The sequence below is a fragment of the Sparus aurata genome, chromosome 7 (assembly GCF_900880675.1).
Source record: "Sparus aurata chromosome 7, fSpaAur1.1, whole genome shotgun sequence".
NCBI classification, from domain to species: Eukaryota; Metazoa; Chordata; class Actinopteri; order Spariformes; family Sparidae; genus Sparus; species Sparus aurata.
The window spans coordinates 2,655,126-2,671,479 of NC_044193.1; the positions used below are offsets into that span (position 1 = coordinate 2,655,126).

At 40.6% G+C, this 16,354-nt stretch overlaps 1 protein-coding gene across 3 annotated transcripts; it reads right to left on the minus strand.

The window, feature by feature from the left end:
* Window positions 1-1,050: 1,050 nt before the first annotated feature.
* Window positions 1,051-16,354, minus strand: LOC115584361 (uncharacterized). 3 transcript variants are annotated; one of them, XM_030421725.1, is made up of 26 exons: window positions 16,220-16,354; window positions 14,425-14,565; window positions 13,954-14,099; window positions 13,682-13,832; window positions 11,777-13,272; window positions 11,284-11,448; window positions 10,961-11,059; window positions 10,440-10,638; window positions 10,280-10,342; window positions 10,036-10,133; window positions 9,411-9,548; window positions 8,956-9,063; window positions 8,696-8,837; window positions 7,468-7,986; window positions 7,320-7,364; window positions 6,924-7,003; window positions 6,707-6,819; window positions 6,392-6,575; window positions 5,898-5,982; window positions 5,251-5,396; window positions 4,958-5,048; window positions 4,676-4,827; window positions 4,401-4,486; window positions 4,019-4,088; window positions 3,740-3,861; window positions 1,051-3,431 (listed from the first exon to the last, which is right to left on the minus strand). In XM_030421725.1, exons 2-26 carry the CDS (start codon window positions 14,546-14,548, stop codon window positions 3,212-3,214), a joined length of 4,842 nt encoding a protein of 1,613 aa, XP_030277585.1. In that variant the 5' UTR covers window positions 14,549-14,565; window positions 16,220-16,354; the 3' UTR covers window positions 1,051-3,211. The 3 variants fall into 3 exon arrangements, with proteins under 3 accessions (XP_030277585.1, XP_030277587.1, XP_030277584.1); XM_030421727.1 differs by lacking the exon at window positions 16,220-16,354 and adding an exon at window positions 14,798-15,042 and having other exon boundaries at window positions 4,676-4,824; XM_030421724.1 differs by lacking the exon at window positions 16,220-16,354 and adding an exon at window positions 14,798-15,042.

Here is a 16,354-nt window from a genome sequence, read left to right on the forward strand (position 1 = left end):
ATAAATGTTGTATCTGAAATACTGTTTTTTATGTTGCATGCGTACACTTCTGTTTCATATGCAAACATGTTGATTTCCCCCACTTTAACAAGTGTTCAGAAAAAACAAACAATACTTAAATTTATTTAGATTATATGTATTATGATTTATTCCCCACCAGTGTGTTTTTTGGCAAGATATCTGCAATTGTATTTCCCTTTACCTGATGCTGAGTTTTCCCTCTTGTATGAAAATGTAAATGTAATAATACGATGAAATATTAATAATAATAATACTTATTTAAACCTCTACCGAAACGAATCAGCACTACATCATCAGTTTGATCCTACTACCTGCAAAATCACCTTTTCATAGATCAAAACTGTGAGAAACATGCCAACTAAATAAATAATAAAATGCTCAAATAATAGAAAAGCTATGAAACCAATGAACCTGTTCCCTATAAAACATCTTTATGAAATGATTTATGATTTCTGTATGTGCTACAATTAAAAAGAAAGGGATAAAAAAAATGGTTGAATTTATTGTCCTGAGGTCATGAATGTAGTGAACATTATTGCCAGAAAAATAATCGCCTGGTCATTTTGTTTATGCTACGAGTAACTTACACTGTGTTAGATATAACATAAAGAGGGTTTCTAGGAAAGCCTGTTCTGCCAACGAAATACATGTAATATCTATTATTCAGGAGGTTTCTGTCATCTATGCAAATTTGAACTTGTTTTTCATTGTTGGCGCACAAATACATTTTATATTTTATTCATGATATTTCACTCAGGGACCACTATGTGTCCTACAGACAAATGTTACAGACAATATTCGACTGTCAGTCTTTTTAATGAGCTGTTTTTTGTTTTTTTATACCTGTAGCCTGACTGACAGGGTGATTTTGAATCAGGTATTTAGATGATCATTTTCACTCAGTTGACTGTTCAGTTATATTTCATGTCAATCTCTTTTTTTACACATTAAGGTTTAAATGCTGTCGTGTTTGTACCAATTAAAAACAAATGTCAGCTGCGGGACACAAATAAAATAAACAGCTCATCTTTAGGATCAGAATTCTTTTCTTTTATTGATCTTTTCAACAAGTAAAAAAAAAATGGCTTTCTCACTTTCAATTAGTCACTTGGACAAATATACAATATGCAGGACAGGGGAAAAAAATTCAGAACAATTCTATGTTTACATATAGAAACATTCATTTATCCCTCATTAGAAAAACTTTTTTTTTAAAATTGTACAGAAACTATGATGATGGGTGAACGGACACGTTCATCACTTCGAACCCTTAAAATCCATTTCACTGGTGTTTATGTGCATTAAAACTGTACAATCCAGTTTAAAGCTCTCCACCGCCAACCAATATCAAAAAATTCATGATACAATCATCAAAACAGATCATATTATTATTATTAACAAACATCTAGTGTAAATTCTGTCATTTTTGTGCATTGAATAATAATATCGTCTACAAAATATAACTAAATAACAATAAAAATGACAGAAATCATTCTGTTAAAAATCAATTATCTGACATTAAATGATTCAAAATTAATGGCCAAACAAAAAATTAACTTGTGTTCTCATGTATAAAAGTAAAAGTAAAGCCTTACAGTGGTAAAATCTGAGTTTTTCTAATTCATGTCACTGAACATTAATATTCACAGTTTCTCTGAAGTAAAACATGATACAGATGATCATTGAGCAGCATAAAGAGTCGTGGTTCGTTGAGGCGTTTGTGTTAATCCCAGCTGTTTGTAAAAGTGGCCGTGCAAACACACACACACACACACACACACACACACACACACATACACACACACACACACACACACACACACACACACACACACTTCAGTACATATTCATACATCCAAATACATACATTTTCTGCAGTCTAAATGTAAATGAAGCTAAGATGAAACAAAATATGAAGTTAAAAACATTTCTTCTCAAATATCTGAGGCAACATTCACACAACAGTTAGTTTTGGTAAAAAGAATAGAAGAGAAATGACATGCTGGTACAAAATATATAAAGTTACAGTCGATGTTAATCTCATTGTAAAAGTGACCCTAGTCTAGAAACAAAAATGATTGGAAGGAAAACTCTGAGTTCAACATGATTCAGACTTCGTAACTCAAAATATTAAAAAGATATTCTCATGTAACAGTGTCAGTGTTTACATGCACACACCATTCTGGTTTCTGTGCTTATTCTGAAAATGACAATATTCCAACTCAGCTGTTTACCGGCCAAATAAACAATGCAAATTCCACTAATATTCCTGATTTCATGAAGTTGTGCATTCTGTACTGTTTTAGCACCATGGACGGATCATGAAGAGGTCGCTGCTGCATCATATATGCAAACCCAAAAACCTGTTGATATCCAAGCTTTTCATTAAGATCAAAAGTAGGCGAATTTCTGCCTCCAACCAGAAATGTGATTTCATCGCTTTATCAGAAAACACTACATTCAGAGTAAAGCACAATTAGGATTCTATGATGGAATGTGTCGCTCAGATGTCCTGTATCAAATTCTGAATGTGTCATATTTGGAATGATAGTATAAAATGAACGTGCATGTAAATTGCAGCCATATGTTAAAAATGTTTAAAAATCTCCAAGACATTTGGCACAAAACAGCGCCGGAGGAAATCAGCGGAATTTGATATCACATCATCATCCAGCAGCACTCATACCAGCACAGTCTCTCCTCCTGCACAGTGTCTTGCACAGAACGAACCAGATAAAAGTCTAAAAAGGTAAAATAATAAAATCACCCTTCATGACACTCTGCATCTGCTTTTCAACTGGCAATTTTCACCTTCCAAACTGAAATGCGTTGCTGGTTTCTGGCTACTTTAGCACCACTGATAGTCACTGAACCTTTGTCAGGAAAAGGAAGGATTCACTTTAAACTTTTTCCTCTTGCCTCTCGTCTTTACACTACAACAGGTGCAGAGTTTGAGGAAGCAAAACCAACAACAAGAGGGCGCCAAAGTGACTGTTGTGCGCATAAATTTCATGTGTGATATGATGCAGTTTTGCATGCATAATGTAGAAAACGGCCCGTGTGGCAGTGATCCGCAGTAGCCTGTCTAGGAGACTGCATAGATCCTTTATGCTCCTGTAGTTGTAATAAAGCACATGTTGCAGATATAAAGTAGTCTGTAGTATGCTATAGAAAACATAATCAACCTCTCCTATCTCAGTTGGTGCTCTTCTGAAGAGGCAGGGGAGGGCGGGGAGGTGGAGCTGGTGGAGCTGGTCATAGGAGGCAGCTCCTCACAGGCGAAGTAGTCCTTGAGGGGAGCAAAGAGGTGACGGATGACCGGGACGCTCCAGGCCTTCCCCAGAACCTTCTGCCTCTGCTGCCGGTTCATGTTCCTCACGTCCGTGTAATGTTTGGGGAAACCAAAGATTCTGGTGAATGATAAGGGAGGAGGAACAGATGTGTGTTAGCTGAAGTCTCAAACTGTCTGGTTCCAGATTCTTATATGTGGATATTTGTTGGGTTTCTTCAGGTGTTGGACTGTTGGTTGGACATACAACACACCCGACGACATCACCCTTAGCTCTGGGACATTGTAATGAACATTTTCTTTCAATGATGAATCAGTTAACCTAATGACAACAGACCTCCTTCAACTGGCCACAGGTGATTGTTGTTTACATGACCCATGATGTAAAATGATTTTCCTACACAGAAACACAAGTATCATTATGCCTACCTCTCCAGCTCAGTGATCCAGAGGTTGTCCTCTTGGCCGTTCTGGAGGACGGGCAGCAGAGAGACATTTTTGCCCTGCTTCAGAGAGTTTGGGTTGGTGGTGATCGTCCTCACCTTAGTGACCTGAAACCAAAAGAACAACAACAGTGTTGATTTTTCGTATCTTAATGAACATCGTAATCCTTTTGACAAAAGACACATTAATCATCTGAAATAGAGAGAGTGTTAAAATCATTCAAATTAGACACATAAAACTGCACCAGCAGGATCAATCACTGACCCTGGCTTCTCTTCCGATCTCCAAACATTCCTGGAGACTCAGCTTGTCGCTCTGGGAGGCTGTGATGGGCCTGAAGGGAGACCAGCAGCAGATAAACATTTTTAATATGACATTTAAAAAAAACAGAAGTTACAAAATGCTTTACAAGATGAAGAAACAAGGCAGAGGGAAGTGAAAGAGACAAAGAACACAATACATGTAAGCAAGAAGAAAGAGTACAAACCACACAACAGAGTCGTACAGCCGATGGTAAAAAAGGACTTATTTTATTGATAACACTTCTGCTGGTGATATGGGACACTAATGTGTTACTCCAGTCAAGAACATGGTCTGAAAACATTCATTCTGATAGATTTAACCTGAGGAATTGGATGAATCTAACCTTCCCATCCCCGGGATGTTTCCCCAGAAGCTCCGAGCTCTGTGTGCAGGACTGACTTTGACTGCATCCACCAGCACCGGGTTGCACTGTCGAAGAATCAGAGAGGAGAAATAAGTACACGTAAATCAAGATAAGTAAATAATAAAGCAGTAAAACAAAACATGACCATGTATTAAGACTGTATTATACAATGATATGATACAATGTAGTATTATACTATTACATTAAAAAAATTGAGCACTCTGGATAAAAGCAAACAGAAGAGGATGTGGAACCTCGAGGAAGCGGCAGATGTTGACTTTGTCATGTGTGTTCATGAAGACCACGTTCTCAAACAGCCAGAAGAACGGCCTGGGGTCGTCTTCTTTGGGCTTCAGCAGCTGGAGGATGCGGTAGTACTCAAAGAACAGCCTGCCAGTGCCCTCTACTGGAGAGAAGGGTGAATTACAGCAAGAGGGTTTGGCATTTGAACTTGATTATTTCCTAAATTAATACATTTTAAAATCTTAAACAATCAATTTCTATAAATCTGACATGTGCAAAACGCAGTAAAATACCGTAAAGGCCTTTTCTTAAAGGGTTGACGATGGAGAGGTCATTACAGGGGCTGCCACCGATCAGCAAATCAAACGGACCCCACTGCTCGAGCTGCAGGATCAGAGAGGAACAAGGAGCTGGATTTATTCAGTGTGACACTCGCGTTTTTTCTCAGCCAACAAAATAACACTAAAATAAAAACAAATCGATCAGATGTCACTGTCAGCCAAAAGCACAAGTTCAAACAGAGACATTTGGTAGAATAAGAAGAATATTAACATTAATAACAGCTTGTAAGTATGTGTTAACATACGTGTTCCTCGGTGATGAGGCGAGCGTCACCAACATGGATGATCTTCGCATCGTGGTTGATGACCGCCACAGCAATCGAATCCTCGCAGACCTCTGAGGCGACATACTTCTCTACTTTGAAGCCGAGCTCCTTCAGCACCACGTAGCCTGAAAAAAAAAACACAAAACAAAACACATACACAAGCTGTAAGCTTCTAACAAACATCAAATATACAGATTATTGTAAACCATCTGAATATGAGGAGTGAGACCATCAGAACATCTGTTTATCAAACTCTGATCAAACATCAGGCGAAGGGCCTCGTTTCACTTCAGAAGAATGATGGTAAAATCTATTTTAATGAACCTTTTTACTTAAAGAGGTTTTCCCCGCGCGTCACAGCTGAAGATGCTCTTCTGACCACAGATGAAAAAAAAACGGTAAAAGCATCTTTAAAAGCCGCTGGAGGATTTAAACAGCTGTACTTTTCTCAGGAGCATTAATGTTGTTTGTTAAGTAACATGGATTAAAACAGTGATAGTATTCAATACACAGACAGTCCACATTAAGACTCATCACATACGTGCCTTCAATCTTAAATGCTGCTTCAGGAAAATTTTTTAAAATAGATCATTATTGGTAAACGGGGCTCCGGTCTGCGTGCTCACCTGTTGCTATGCCATCGAACAGCGACAGAACTCGGAGCGGTCTGCGCAGGTTGGCGGGGATGGACGGGTAAACACGATGTGGCTCCTACGAATGAAAAGATCACAAGAACAACTGTTAGCTGAGCTCGTCTGAATCCTCAACAACAAAAACATTGTAATCCAAAGAATCCTTTAAGATGTTTTAGAAAAAGAATAACTCTGCTGTTTCACTATTTTCTGAAACTTTCAAAGACAAATTGATAAAACAAAATTTTTTTAAGTATCAACCCTGAAGCAAATTAGATTAAAAAAACCCTTCTAACACTGTTTCTTATTACCAAGAATGTAAACCATGCTCATATTATCCTGCGATTACACGGGGATGAAGTGATATTTAGACATTTAACATGTAGAATACTTAAATAAACTGTATTACATCAAAAATATTGTAATGTATTTAGAGAGCAGATGATTTTGCACGGTTATGGAAGAGTTCATATTCACTGATCACTCACAAACGCCATGGCGCTGTCGTTGGCGAATAGCTCCTGAACACGAATGCTCCAGTCCTCTCTGGGAACCAGGGCGCCGTGGGGTCGATGAGGCTGACACATGAAGCAGATCCACGGTTCCACCAGCTTCAACGAATCAAACGTCCCCGCACCGACGAGGATGTTCAGACAGTCTCCACAGTAAGATCTGCACATGAAGAGGAAGAGGAAGACCAGGAGAAGAACAATAACTTAACAAAGATAAAAAAAAACTGAGCTCTACTGGTTACTTTTGTTAAGACAGCCAGATTGTAGAGAGAAGGAGATGGACAGACGAACCTGCAGCAGCTATCTTTGCCACACAGTATGACCTCCATCCCATAGCAGCAGATGGTGCAGTAGGACTGGTATCCATCTTCATCATAACGATACAGAGTTTCTGCAAAGTTATTCTGCAGAGACACAGACAGCACAGCGCTGAATACTTAAACGCACATTCACAGTTACTGTTGGTCACTGCTGGCTGTAAAATGAGGAGAAGATGATGATTTCTTACTTTGCACTTCAGGCAGAGGCTGCCTTTAAACAGAGGGTGGAAAATCTCAACGTTTTCAGTTCCACAACACAAACAGAAGCCTGCAGACAGATTACAGAGACAACGAGGCGGCGGAGGAGACAAAGCAAATGAAAGTTAAATTATATAGTTACATTAACCAGCGTGCTTATTTTGTTATACCAGAACAAATGTTAAATACTCAAACTTAAGGATCGTGCAAAAGCTTAATAAGAGATTCACTCGAATCTGGTTTCACTGTAAACAGCCACAAAATCAGCTGACAGGTATCAGTTTGTTTTAACAATTCAAGGATCATTTTGAAAGTTTTTAGATAAATATTTTTGCATAAAAAGGTTCAGAATCTAAATAACATTCAACACACGACCAAACACTCACCTTCAATGTCCAGTTTCTTGTCCATGATGTTATTGATGGTCTCCTCTGCAAGGACAAAAAAACAAACAGTAAGTCTGAAAAGTTAAAACTGATGCAGAATGTGTTTGTTTGCATGTGTACGCTTTAACGATCAGCTTGTGTGTGGTACCTCTCAGTTTCTGGTCCGGCTGGGTGTAGACGCTGGTCACCTTATTGTAAGGTTTGGTGTAGGGCCTCCTCTTGTACGGCACAAAGTCTGGTGACATGTCGTCATTGAATCCATCAAGCAGGCTGCTCTTCTTCTTCTGAACCTTCCCTCCTTTCCACCCTCCCTTACTTTTCCCTTTTGCCCATCCTGATTTCCCTTTCTCCCATCCTCCTCCCGACTCATCCTTCTCTCCGTCCCATCCAACCTTCCCTTGTCTCCCCTTCTCTGCAGAACATCCTCCTCTGGATCCTTTCATGACTCCTTTTATGTTTCCATCCCATGTAGTTTTTCTTCCTCCACTTCTGTGGACGGACTTCCCTGCTGAGTTGCACGTCAGTCTGTTCATGGAGACGGCCACGTCTGTCAGCTCAGAGCTGAAGATACTGCTCTTGCTGCTCATCGGGCTGGAGGAGCTGACCGAGTTAGAGTTGGCTTTCAGGAAGAGTTTTTTCTTCGCCTTTGGTTTGTTATTTGTAAAACCTGGACAGAAGACAAACATGTGAAAATCAGACATTTAACAGAACAGTAACTCTGAGTTTAGGATAAGTGTAACCCTACATATCTGTTAGATCATTTCCTCCTTTCTTACTTGTATCCATGTTAGTTTGTTGGTCAATTACTATTAATATACTTTCCGAACAGTTTCCCTCTGAGAAAGTCTAGTTTACTTGAATCTGAACGATTCATCAGACCTCGTATGTGATATTATTCTGCAGTTAGTCACAGAAAAGTTCAAAATCTCTTTATAAAATTTACCAGCTTAGTCAGACACAGGGTTCGTACACATTTTTCAAGGTCAAATTCAAGCACTTTTCAAGCACTTTTCAGGGTCATTTTCAAGATTTTCCAGCACCTTATTGCTAATATTGGAATATATATACACTCATGATTTTTTTCTTCACTTTTTATCACAATTATGTACATTGTTTCATGCTGTAAACATCTAAAATTATGTTTCATAGTAGCAAAAACTTCAGAAATTAATTATCCAGTCTGATCCCAATTTTGTGAAAGACACAGATTTATAATGTCAAGCACTTTCAAGCACTTAACCTAAAATCCAAGTACTTTTCGGACCTTGAAAACACAACATTGAAATTCAAGCACTTTCAAGGATTTCAAGCACCCGTACGAACCCTGCAGACAGTACTGACTGAATCTATTCAGGCTCATAATCGGATGTTCTTACCATTTTTGTTATTCGATGGTTTGAGTGCGTTTGGCCCACTGGGCTGAAAGCCTCCAAAGGCCCAGTTTAACATCTGTTTCAGAAGGTCGTCTCTGTCCTCCAGAGATGCTGAAAACTGCTTCTTACAACGTACAGCTGCCTCCTGATGGACACAAACATCAAAACAGAATATGCATCACATGTGGCTGCTTTCTAAGTTCAGGTACAGACAATACGTGAGTCCTGTGTATGTGAGAAATCACACAGAGAGACACACAGACCTGCAGGGACTGGAAGATGGCCTCTCGGTAGGTCACGAGGATGGCGAAGGATTTGGAACAGAAGCGTTCGGTGAAGGCAGCGAATGGTTTCAGGGCTTTCAAACTGACCTGAAGAAACATAAACATGAATCACAATGTGTGGAAGTTGGTTCAATCGCAACATCAACGAGCAACATGATATATTCCACGACGTTAAAATGACAACGATTTAATGACACAGTGAAACAATCATTTAAAGGCAGCTGAGAAAAATGATTTTGCTCTGTGTCAGAAAAAAATATTTACTGGGGACTTGTGCAGAACCTGTGTACTCAGCTGGTACCACACAGAAGGATCCTGTCGTGAAAATGTGGCATTGTTACTGTACTGTCTGTCAGTATATATAAGGAGCATGATATGTGCTCTATCAACTCTGACTGCATGAAGTTTAACCTCTGCACCCTCGTTCATCTCACCTGAGAGGACACTCTCTGGCCGTAAAACTCCACCATCCTCTTCCCTGGAAATGCATCCTCTCCACTGCAGGGTTCAATGATGCCCGGCCATGGAGAGAAGCCCTCCACCTGACCCCAGACCAGCTCCCCAGGTGCACCCTACACAACACACGATATTAAAAGCACAAATACTGACAGTTTCAGACAAAGCAAAAGACTTGTTGCCTTTTAGTTCTGGTCCGATTCTTCATCAGTTTCGGTAAAAAGCAGTAAACATGGACTGACAGGTGACTCATTCATTGGACAGTTTTAAAAGATGTCAAGGGAAATCTAATGCCAGTGACCGGTCATGCAGCACATTCATTTTATTTGATGACACCAGTGTAAATTACCTCAAAACAGGTAAATACACCAGAGTTCATTTGAATGGTAGTAACTGAAGAAACACATGCAGGTTTTATCTATAACTCATGCATTTTTAAACATAATTAACTGCTGTAAACATGTTTACATCGCTGCTAAATGGTTACGCTGAGAATAAAACATTATTTTCATGAAATAATAAACTGTGTGTAGATGGTAGATTACACTACGAGTACGAAAAATAACACTATGACAATCTGAATAATCTTAAAGGAGACTTTACCAGCTGTGCTGCTTTGGGCGTTCTGTTCGCCAATTCCGTGCAAGTATCTTCATCACTGCTCACAATGTAAACAGACTCTGCTGGTGGAGGATTTTGACCTGCAAGACAAAGACGAGCTTTGCATTTAAAGAACAGGACTCGTCACTGTGAGCCTACAATAAATTTAAATATCTTATCAAATCATTCAGAACAGACATTTGTTAATTTTTTCACTGGGCTGTTAACAATATAACACACTTCTTACTTTCTGAGTTGATAAATCTGTTGTTCCGAGACATTTTTGGTATTTGGTCGTCATCATGCTCATCTGATGAAAAAAAGAACAGTCACATTGTTTAATACCATTAAACATATTTGGAGTTGCTGCTCGCATCACAATAGAAGTGCACACCTGACAGTCTTACCTGACGAATGATCTGTGGGGTCAGATTCATCCACATCTTCACTATTATCTGTTGAAGTCTCTTCATCCTCCTCTTCACTCATTTTGTCATCATTTAATACCCGGACAGGTAGTGTCCTTCTCCGCATTCGGGGTCTTCCTGTCCACCTGCCTGCTTGAAGTGTAGCTCTGGAGGTTTGAGCCTTGATGCTGTTGAATGCCTTGAGACAGACAGACAGACAGACACACAGAGTTACTATAGCAAGTTGCCTCATATAGTTGAAACTTGGGTCAGGTGAGGTGCTGCATCACTCCCTCCAGCACGATCATCTTCATAATATCCTGTAGCGTGTGCAGGTTTAAAATTAGAGACAAGAACATCTGTAAAAATGGTCCTAAAGTGCGTGATGCAACCAGAATTCACAGTTAGGGTTTTAAAAGTCGTATACCGTGTGTCCAGACTTAGTTAGAAGGCACCTGGACGCTGACCTGGTTTGTAAAAAGAGTCGGTCTTCTGAAAAAGTCTCAATTTGTAACACTCACCTTAGAAAACACCTGTTTACTGCACAGGGAGCTCGGCAGGGCCAGAAGGGTGAGGAGGAGTCTATGCAGAAGAGAGTTTGGTCTAATTCCACGCAACACCTGTGCAGAAAACACAAGATACTCCACATGTAGTCAAGCGCTTTTGCCACTGTTAAAACAACATCATCATCATCATCATAACAGAGATGGATTCAAACAAATTCAAGGTCATAGATTAGTTAGGTACATTTCTGACACATGATAAGATTTACATGTTCCTGTTTGGACAGAAAAAGATTTTTCCTGTTCTTCAGCTAATAATTGATTCATTGCACTTGGTTTACCTTTGCCCAGCAGGGCCCTTCTTCTGTTCCTCTGGCCGGTTCCTCTTTTACAATGTTAACGACAGTGAGGTAGTCAGATGCAAGCCGATTTATTTCTGGAGACCCAGTGTCACACAGACCCCACTGGAGAGCCAACTTGGACAGCAGGAGTCTGGAAAGATGCACCTGAAGGAAAATAAAGACATCAGGAGAAGCAATACACAGGCAGGAAAATCAGATCCAGTGAAGTAGAGCTGCAACAAATAATCAATCAAAAGAAAATAAATGTTTCAAGTCAAAATGTCCAACATTTGTTTGATCTTGTTTAAGCCTCTTAAAATGTCAAGTTTTGCTAGTGTTTTGTTATTCATGATCATAATTGAAGAATCTTTGGATTTTTTAATATTTGCCTTTTCCAGTACTGCTGATGAACAGATATTAACCTCTAGCTGTCTGTATGAAGTCTCACTTAATGCTAAAAATAAAAATAAAAAGAAACTCAAAGAACTCTTACATCAATATTTTCAGGATGTTTCAGGACTTCGTTGATATTCTTCAGGGCCACGTCTCCCAGCTGCTGAGGAATACCTTCCACTAAACTCTGCAGCGCTGCTTTATAGAAAGCTGCTGCAAAGTTGAGGAAGTGGTTCCTCTCATGTTCCCCCAGATCAATGACAGCAGTGGCCCATAAGAACTCTTTCACACAGGGGCCGACATCCACCTCCTTTTTGCAGAGCAGCTCGTTCTTTTTGCGGAGGACCTGAAGGTCTCGCTTCCTGAGAAAGCTTTCAATGACGGCGGGCCGAAGGCGTCTGGCTGCGTAGGAGCGAACCAGCTCAGAGGTGAGATGGAGCTCAGCGGCCACGTCCGTTGAGCCGTGCTGCTGCAGTTCTTGGAGAGCTCGAAGGGGCTCCAGAGCATGGGAGAGAAACAGGAAGTACAGCTTGACTTTATGATCCATCAGCTGGGTTCTGATCCGGTGAGCATCCTCTGCTGGCATCAGTGATTTAAAATATTCTGCTAAATCCCTCCAGCTGCTGACCATCTTCTGCACCGTCCTGGTGAAAAATAGACCCTGTGCATGAAGAGGCTGGGATGGATTATAGGACTCAGAATCAGCAAATAGCTCTTTCAGATTGTCATTGACGGAGGAGCAGGTGGAGTAGTGTTGGTGGATGTCGCCAATAAGGTTAACCACGCATTGATGAAAGGTGGGCAAGAATCCAGCCTGGCAGGCTCTTTCTGCAATCCCAGGGAGGCCGCAGAGAGATACCAACCTGGGGTTGAAGGCCTGGAGCTGAGACACAAACACCTGACTCACAGCAGGGTGTGGAGCGTTGCAGTAAAACACGGCGAGGTTGGACAGAGTAATGCCTAATTCTTTTAACATACTGATCAAGAGGCGTGCATCAGCATCTGCATCATGTTTGTCTGAGATAGTGTTCGCGTCAGTTTGTGGATGAAAAGTGTCAACACTCATCTGAAGAGTTTGCAGCAGCCTCACCACGCTGATCCCTGCGCTCTGGTCAAAGTAGCCAATCAGGACAACACTTGTGCTCTGTCCTCGCCCCAGCTCTACGCCCACATACAGGTAAAGGCAGTATGGGGTTCGACAGCAAGCCTGAACTATGTCTTTGGGGTGGACTGGACTCAAGCCGGAGGGAACTGAAAGGCCAGAAACCTGAGTGTTGTCCACACTATCACCACAATATCTTCTGATGAAGGGCAATAAAGTATCACCGCTCTCTTGATTTTCTTTTTCCACTGCTGCTTCTGCTGGCTCCACTTTCTTTATCTCCTGTGCCACTACGGGCTCTTCAATCACTGTTATCTCCATTGTCTCTATTTTCTGCTCCATTGTAACTTCCACCACATCATCGTCATCATCATCAGATATAAGCACGATGTCATCTGCCTTCCTGTTCACGTTCTCCCTGGCTGTTTCTTGTCTTGGTACTTCCACTTTGCCGCCCTCCATCTTCACAATAATCTCAAGTTTCTGATGAGAATCTGTAATGAGAATAAAAACACATTCAGGGCTTTGTAGATATTAAACACATAATAAAGTGACATCATGAAAGCTTTTTTGGCATTTAAACATGGGCCTGCTGCATCACATAAATGTTTCTTATGATCTTTATCAGACATTACAAGACTCCTGCAGAAAGAGTCATCATTCTGACAGGATGTGTTTGTTTTGTTTTTGTTCAGGTACCGCAATAATCTTGTTTACTAATATAGTTTCTATCATGTGTCAACAAGGTTCCATATTTCTTTAAATAGCACACCTAATACAAATGGTTCTGTCTTAACCCAACAGTCTTGGTGCTGTGTGAGTCTTACAAATAAACAATGTTAGCTATGTAGAATATCTTTGCAGCAGCTATGTGATTTGTCTGCTGATGCACACTGCTCCCACCTGAGTCAGGAACCATACTCTGTCCACCTCTGGCCTCAAACGCATGGTACTCCCTGCCACTTTTGTTCTTATCAAAGAAAAGTTTAAACCACTGCAGGAAGGTCAGAGCCACGATTGAGTTCTTCTTGATCAGTGCCTCAGTGGGGATGTACTGAAGAAAGAAAAGAGGTGGATTTAAGTCTCAAACTTTACTTAAACATAAATAGGCCTCTAAAATATAGACATAAAATGCTAATTTACTGGTTCTTCACTACTTTTGTTACAATACTCACACGGACAACTCCAACTTGTCTGAATGCAGCTTGCAGTAAGCTGTAGTTGTGGATGGAGTCCACCATGTTACTGCTTTGGAACCGGACCCTGGAAAGGTCCAGGGAACCAGGAAACAGGCAGTCCATCAGCTGGCAATAGGCTGCACCTGGACATTCATACAAAAGCAATCAATAAAAGGAACTGGAGACAAGCGGTACAATATTTCAGGGTAGCTGAAACAGAAAAGGGACAGATAAACTAAGACAATGGCAGGGTATTTAGCGGCATGCGTTACTACAACCTCTCTGAGCGTGTGTTAATCTCATCTGTGCTATATTTATGTCTTTGCCTCAGACGCAAAGAATTTTGCATGGCATGGTCAAAACTCAAGAGACTGATTAGATCAGACACCAGACAATCGCATGAAAGTCCAGTATCAACGTACACAAAACATGAAATATTAAAGCATAACACCATGATTGTGGACCTACCTGTGCATACTTGCTCGATCTTGGTGAAGCCAGTCTGTAAAGTTTCATTGAGCCAAGCCAGCAGCTCATAGTGGTTCACATTTACTGAAGTCACATTTATATTCTTTGCCACATTCTGTGCCATCTCCAAAAGGGAAGGACCTGCACAAACACCACATACATATATCTTCAATACAAGACACAGGCAATCCTACAGACAGATATATTACTAAACAAAGCAACAAGTGTGTGAGAAAGTCAATAACAAGTGGGTTACATTGTGTATCTAAAATAATTTGACTTCCCAGGATGTGGTCGTGACTGCTGACACTTGAAAACACTGAAATCAGCACTCGCCATGAATCACTGCCCAACAACAAACAGCTCTACTCACATTTCAAAACCTTGAATCAAACTTTCATTCCTTTCCTTCCAGAAGACTTGTAACATTAATAGATTGCCATGAGGAGGCTGTGGACGTGTTTAAAGCCTGTCCGGTTCCTTCTGCACATGCTCACAAAGACGACCACTTTTCCCGCAAAAATGGTGCATTCAAGACTTCACAAAAGTGCCGTTCATCTCAGCTCCAATTGGATGACAAGCAAGTTTCTATCATCGAACTCGCGATGTAGCAATGTTTTCCAATTTATTTCACCTCCTTTTAAGTTTTGAAGGTAAAATTAACAACAAAGTAATCAATTTCGATTCACAGCCTTCATAAATGATCATAAAACTAGCTACTACTTGTTATTTATGGTCGACACAGGAATGCGGGTCTTGCTTAAAAACAACACCAGTCGTCAAAGTAAGTATTAAACAACTGAAGAATTATGAACAACTGCAAACTGCGTTTTAAACTTTTAATCCATAAAGTTATTTTAGACTTTTTAGTTTGCGAAGACCGTTTTAAACCGTCAGTGCGGACATGAATACAACCATGCGACAAGGTGTTCCTGTCTCTACACCAATCAGATTAGAGCGGGTATCGTCTTGGCCAATAGAATCAATGGAATCAATGGAATCAGCAGCGATCGCGCGAGGCCACAGGGTGTTTCCGGTGACTGATACGGGATCGGAGAAAACACGGGAGTCCCGGTAAATGACAAGCGCAAAAACCGAGCTCAGATCAGCTGTTTACAGCAAGTTCTACAAAGTCCACAAAACAAATAAAAGCATGCACGTAAAGAGAAGCCATGATGGGCCGTTTTAATGGAGGGAACCCCGAACCAGTCCAAACAACACCACAAACACTTAACAGCCAGCTCCAATTTAATCTAACCATCTGCAAGCGTTAACAGCTAACGTAGAAATGCACTGCAACATAACTTGCACAAATTAACTTTGTATCATGATCCAAACTCGATTTGATATGTCAAAACGGGTTATCAATCAAAAACTGTTCGCTGTAACTTAATCTACGTAACTGCCCGAGTCAGTGCGCAACGAGACGAAGCTAACATTTTATAAAACTCAACATAAACCTCGTTAGTCAGCCGCAGACAACAGCTAGCTGACTTCCACAAGTACCCTGCGATTTAGCTAGCTTGGTTTATTTAGAAAACTGTTTTTACAATTTGTTTTTAAAAACTGAGAACATTAGCCGGTGTGGCTACATACCGCAAGCTAAAACGTGAGCTAACGCTAACAACACTACGAGGTACGCTACGTTAGAGAACAATGACTTAAGCTAAAGCGTGACTTAACTGACGCCACATTGCGCTAACAAACTCCTGAAACAGCGCCGTTTTAGTTTACGTGTAAATGTACAAGCGTCTGAAAAATAAAGTCGGGACACGGCTGACAAACGTGTACTCACCCTCTCTGTTCTGGTTCCTTGTGTGCCGGTATGGAAACCCACCTTCCCCCCTCCCGCCTGATACAGCCTGCTAACGTTACCGCTCCGCCACTTCAGTGTGTAACAAAGTGCTACTACCGGCAAATTTGTTTTGCG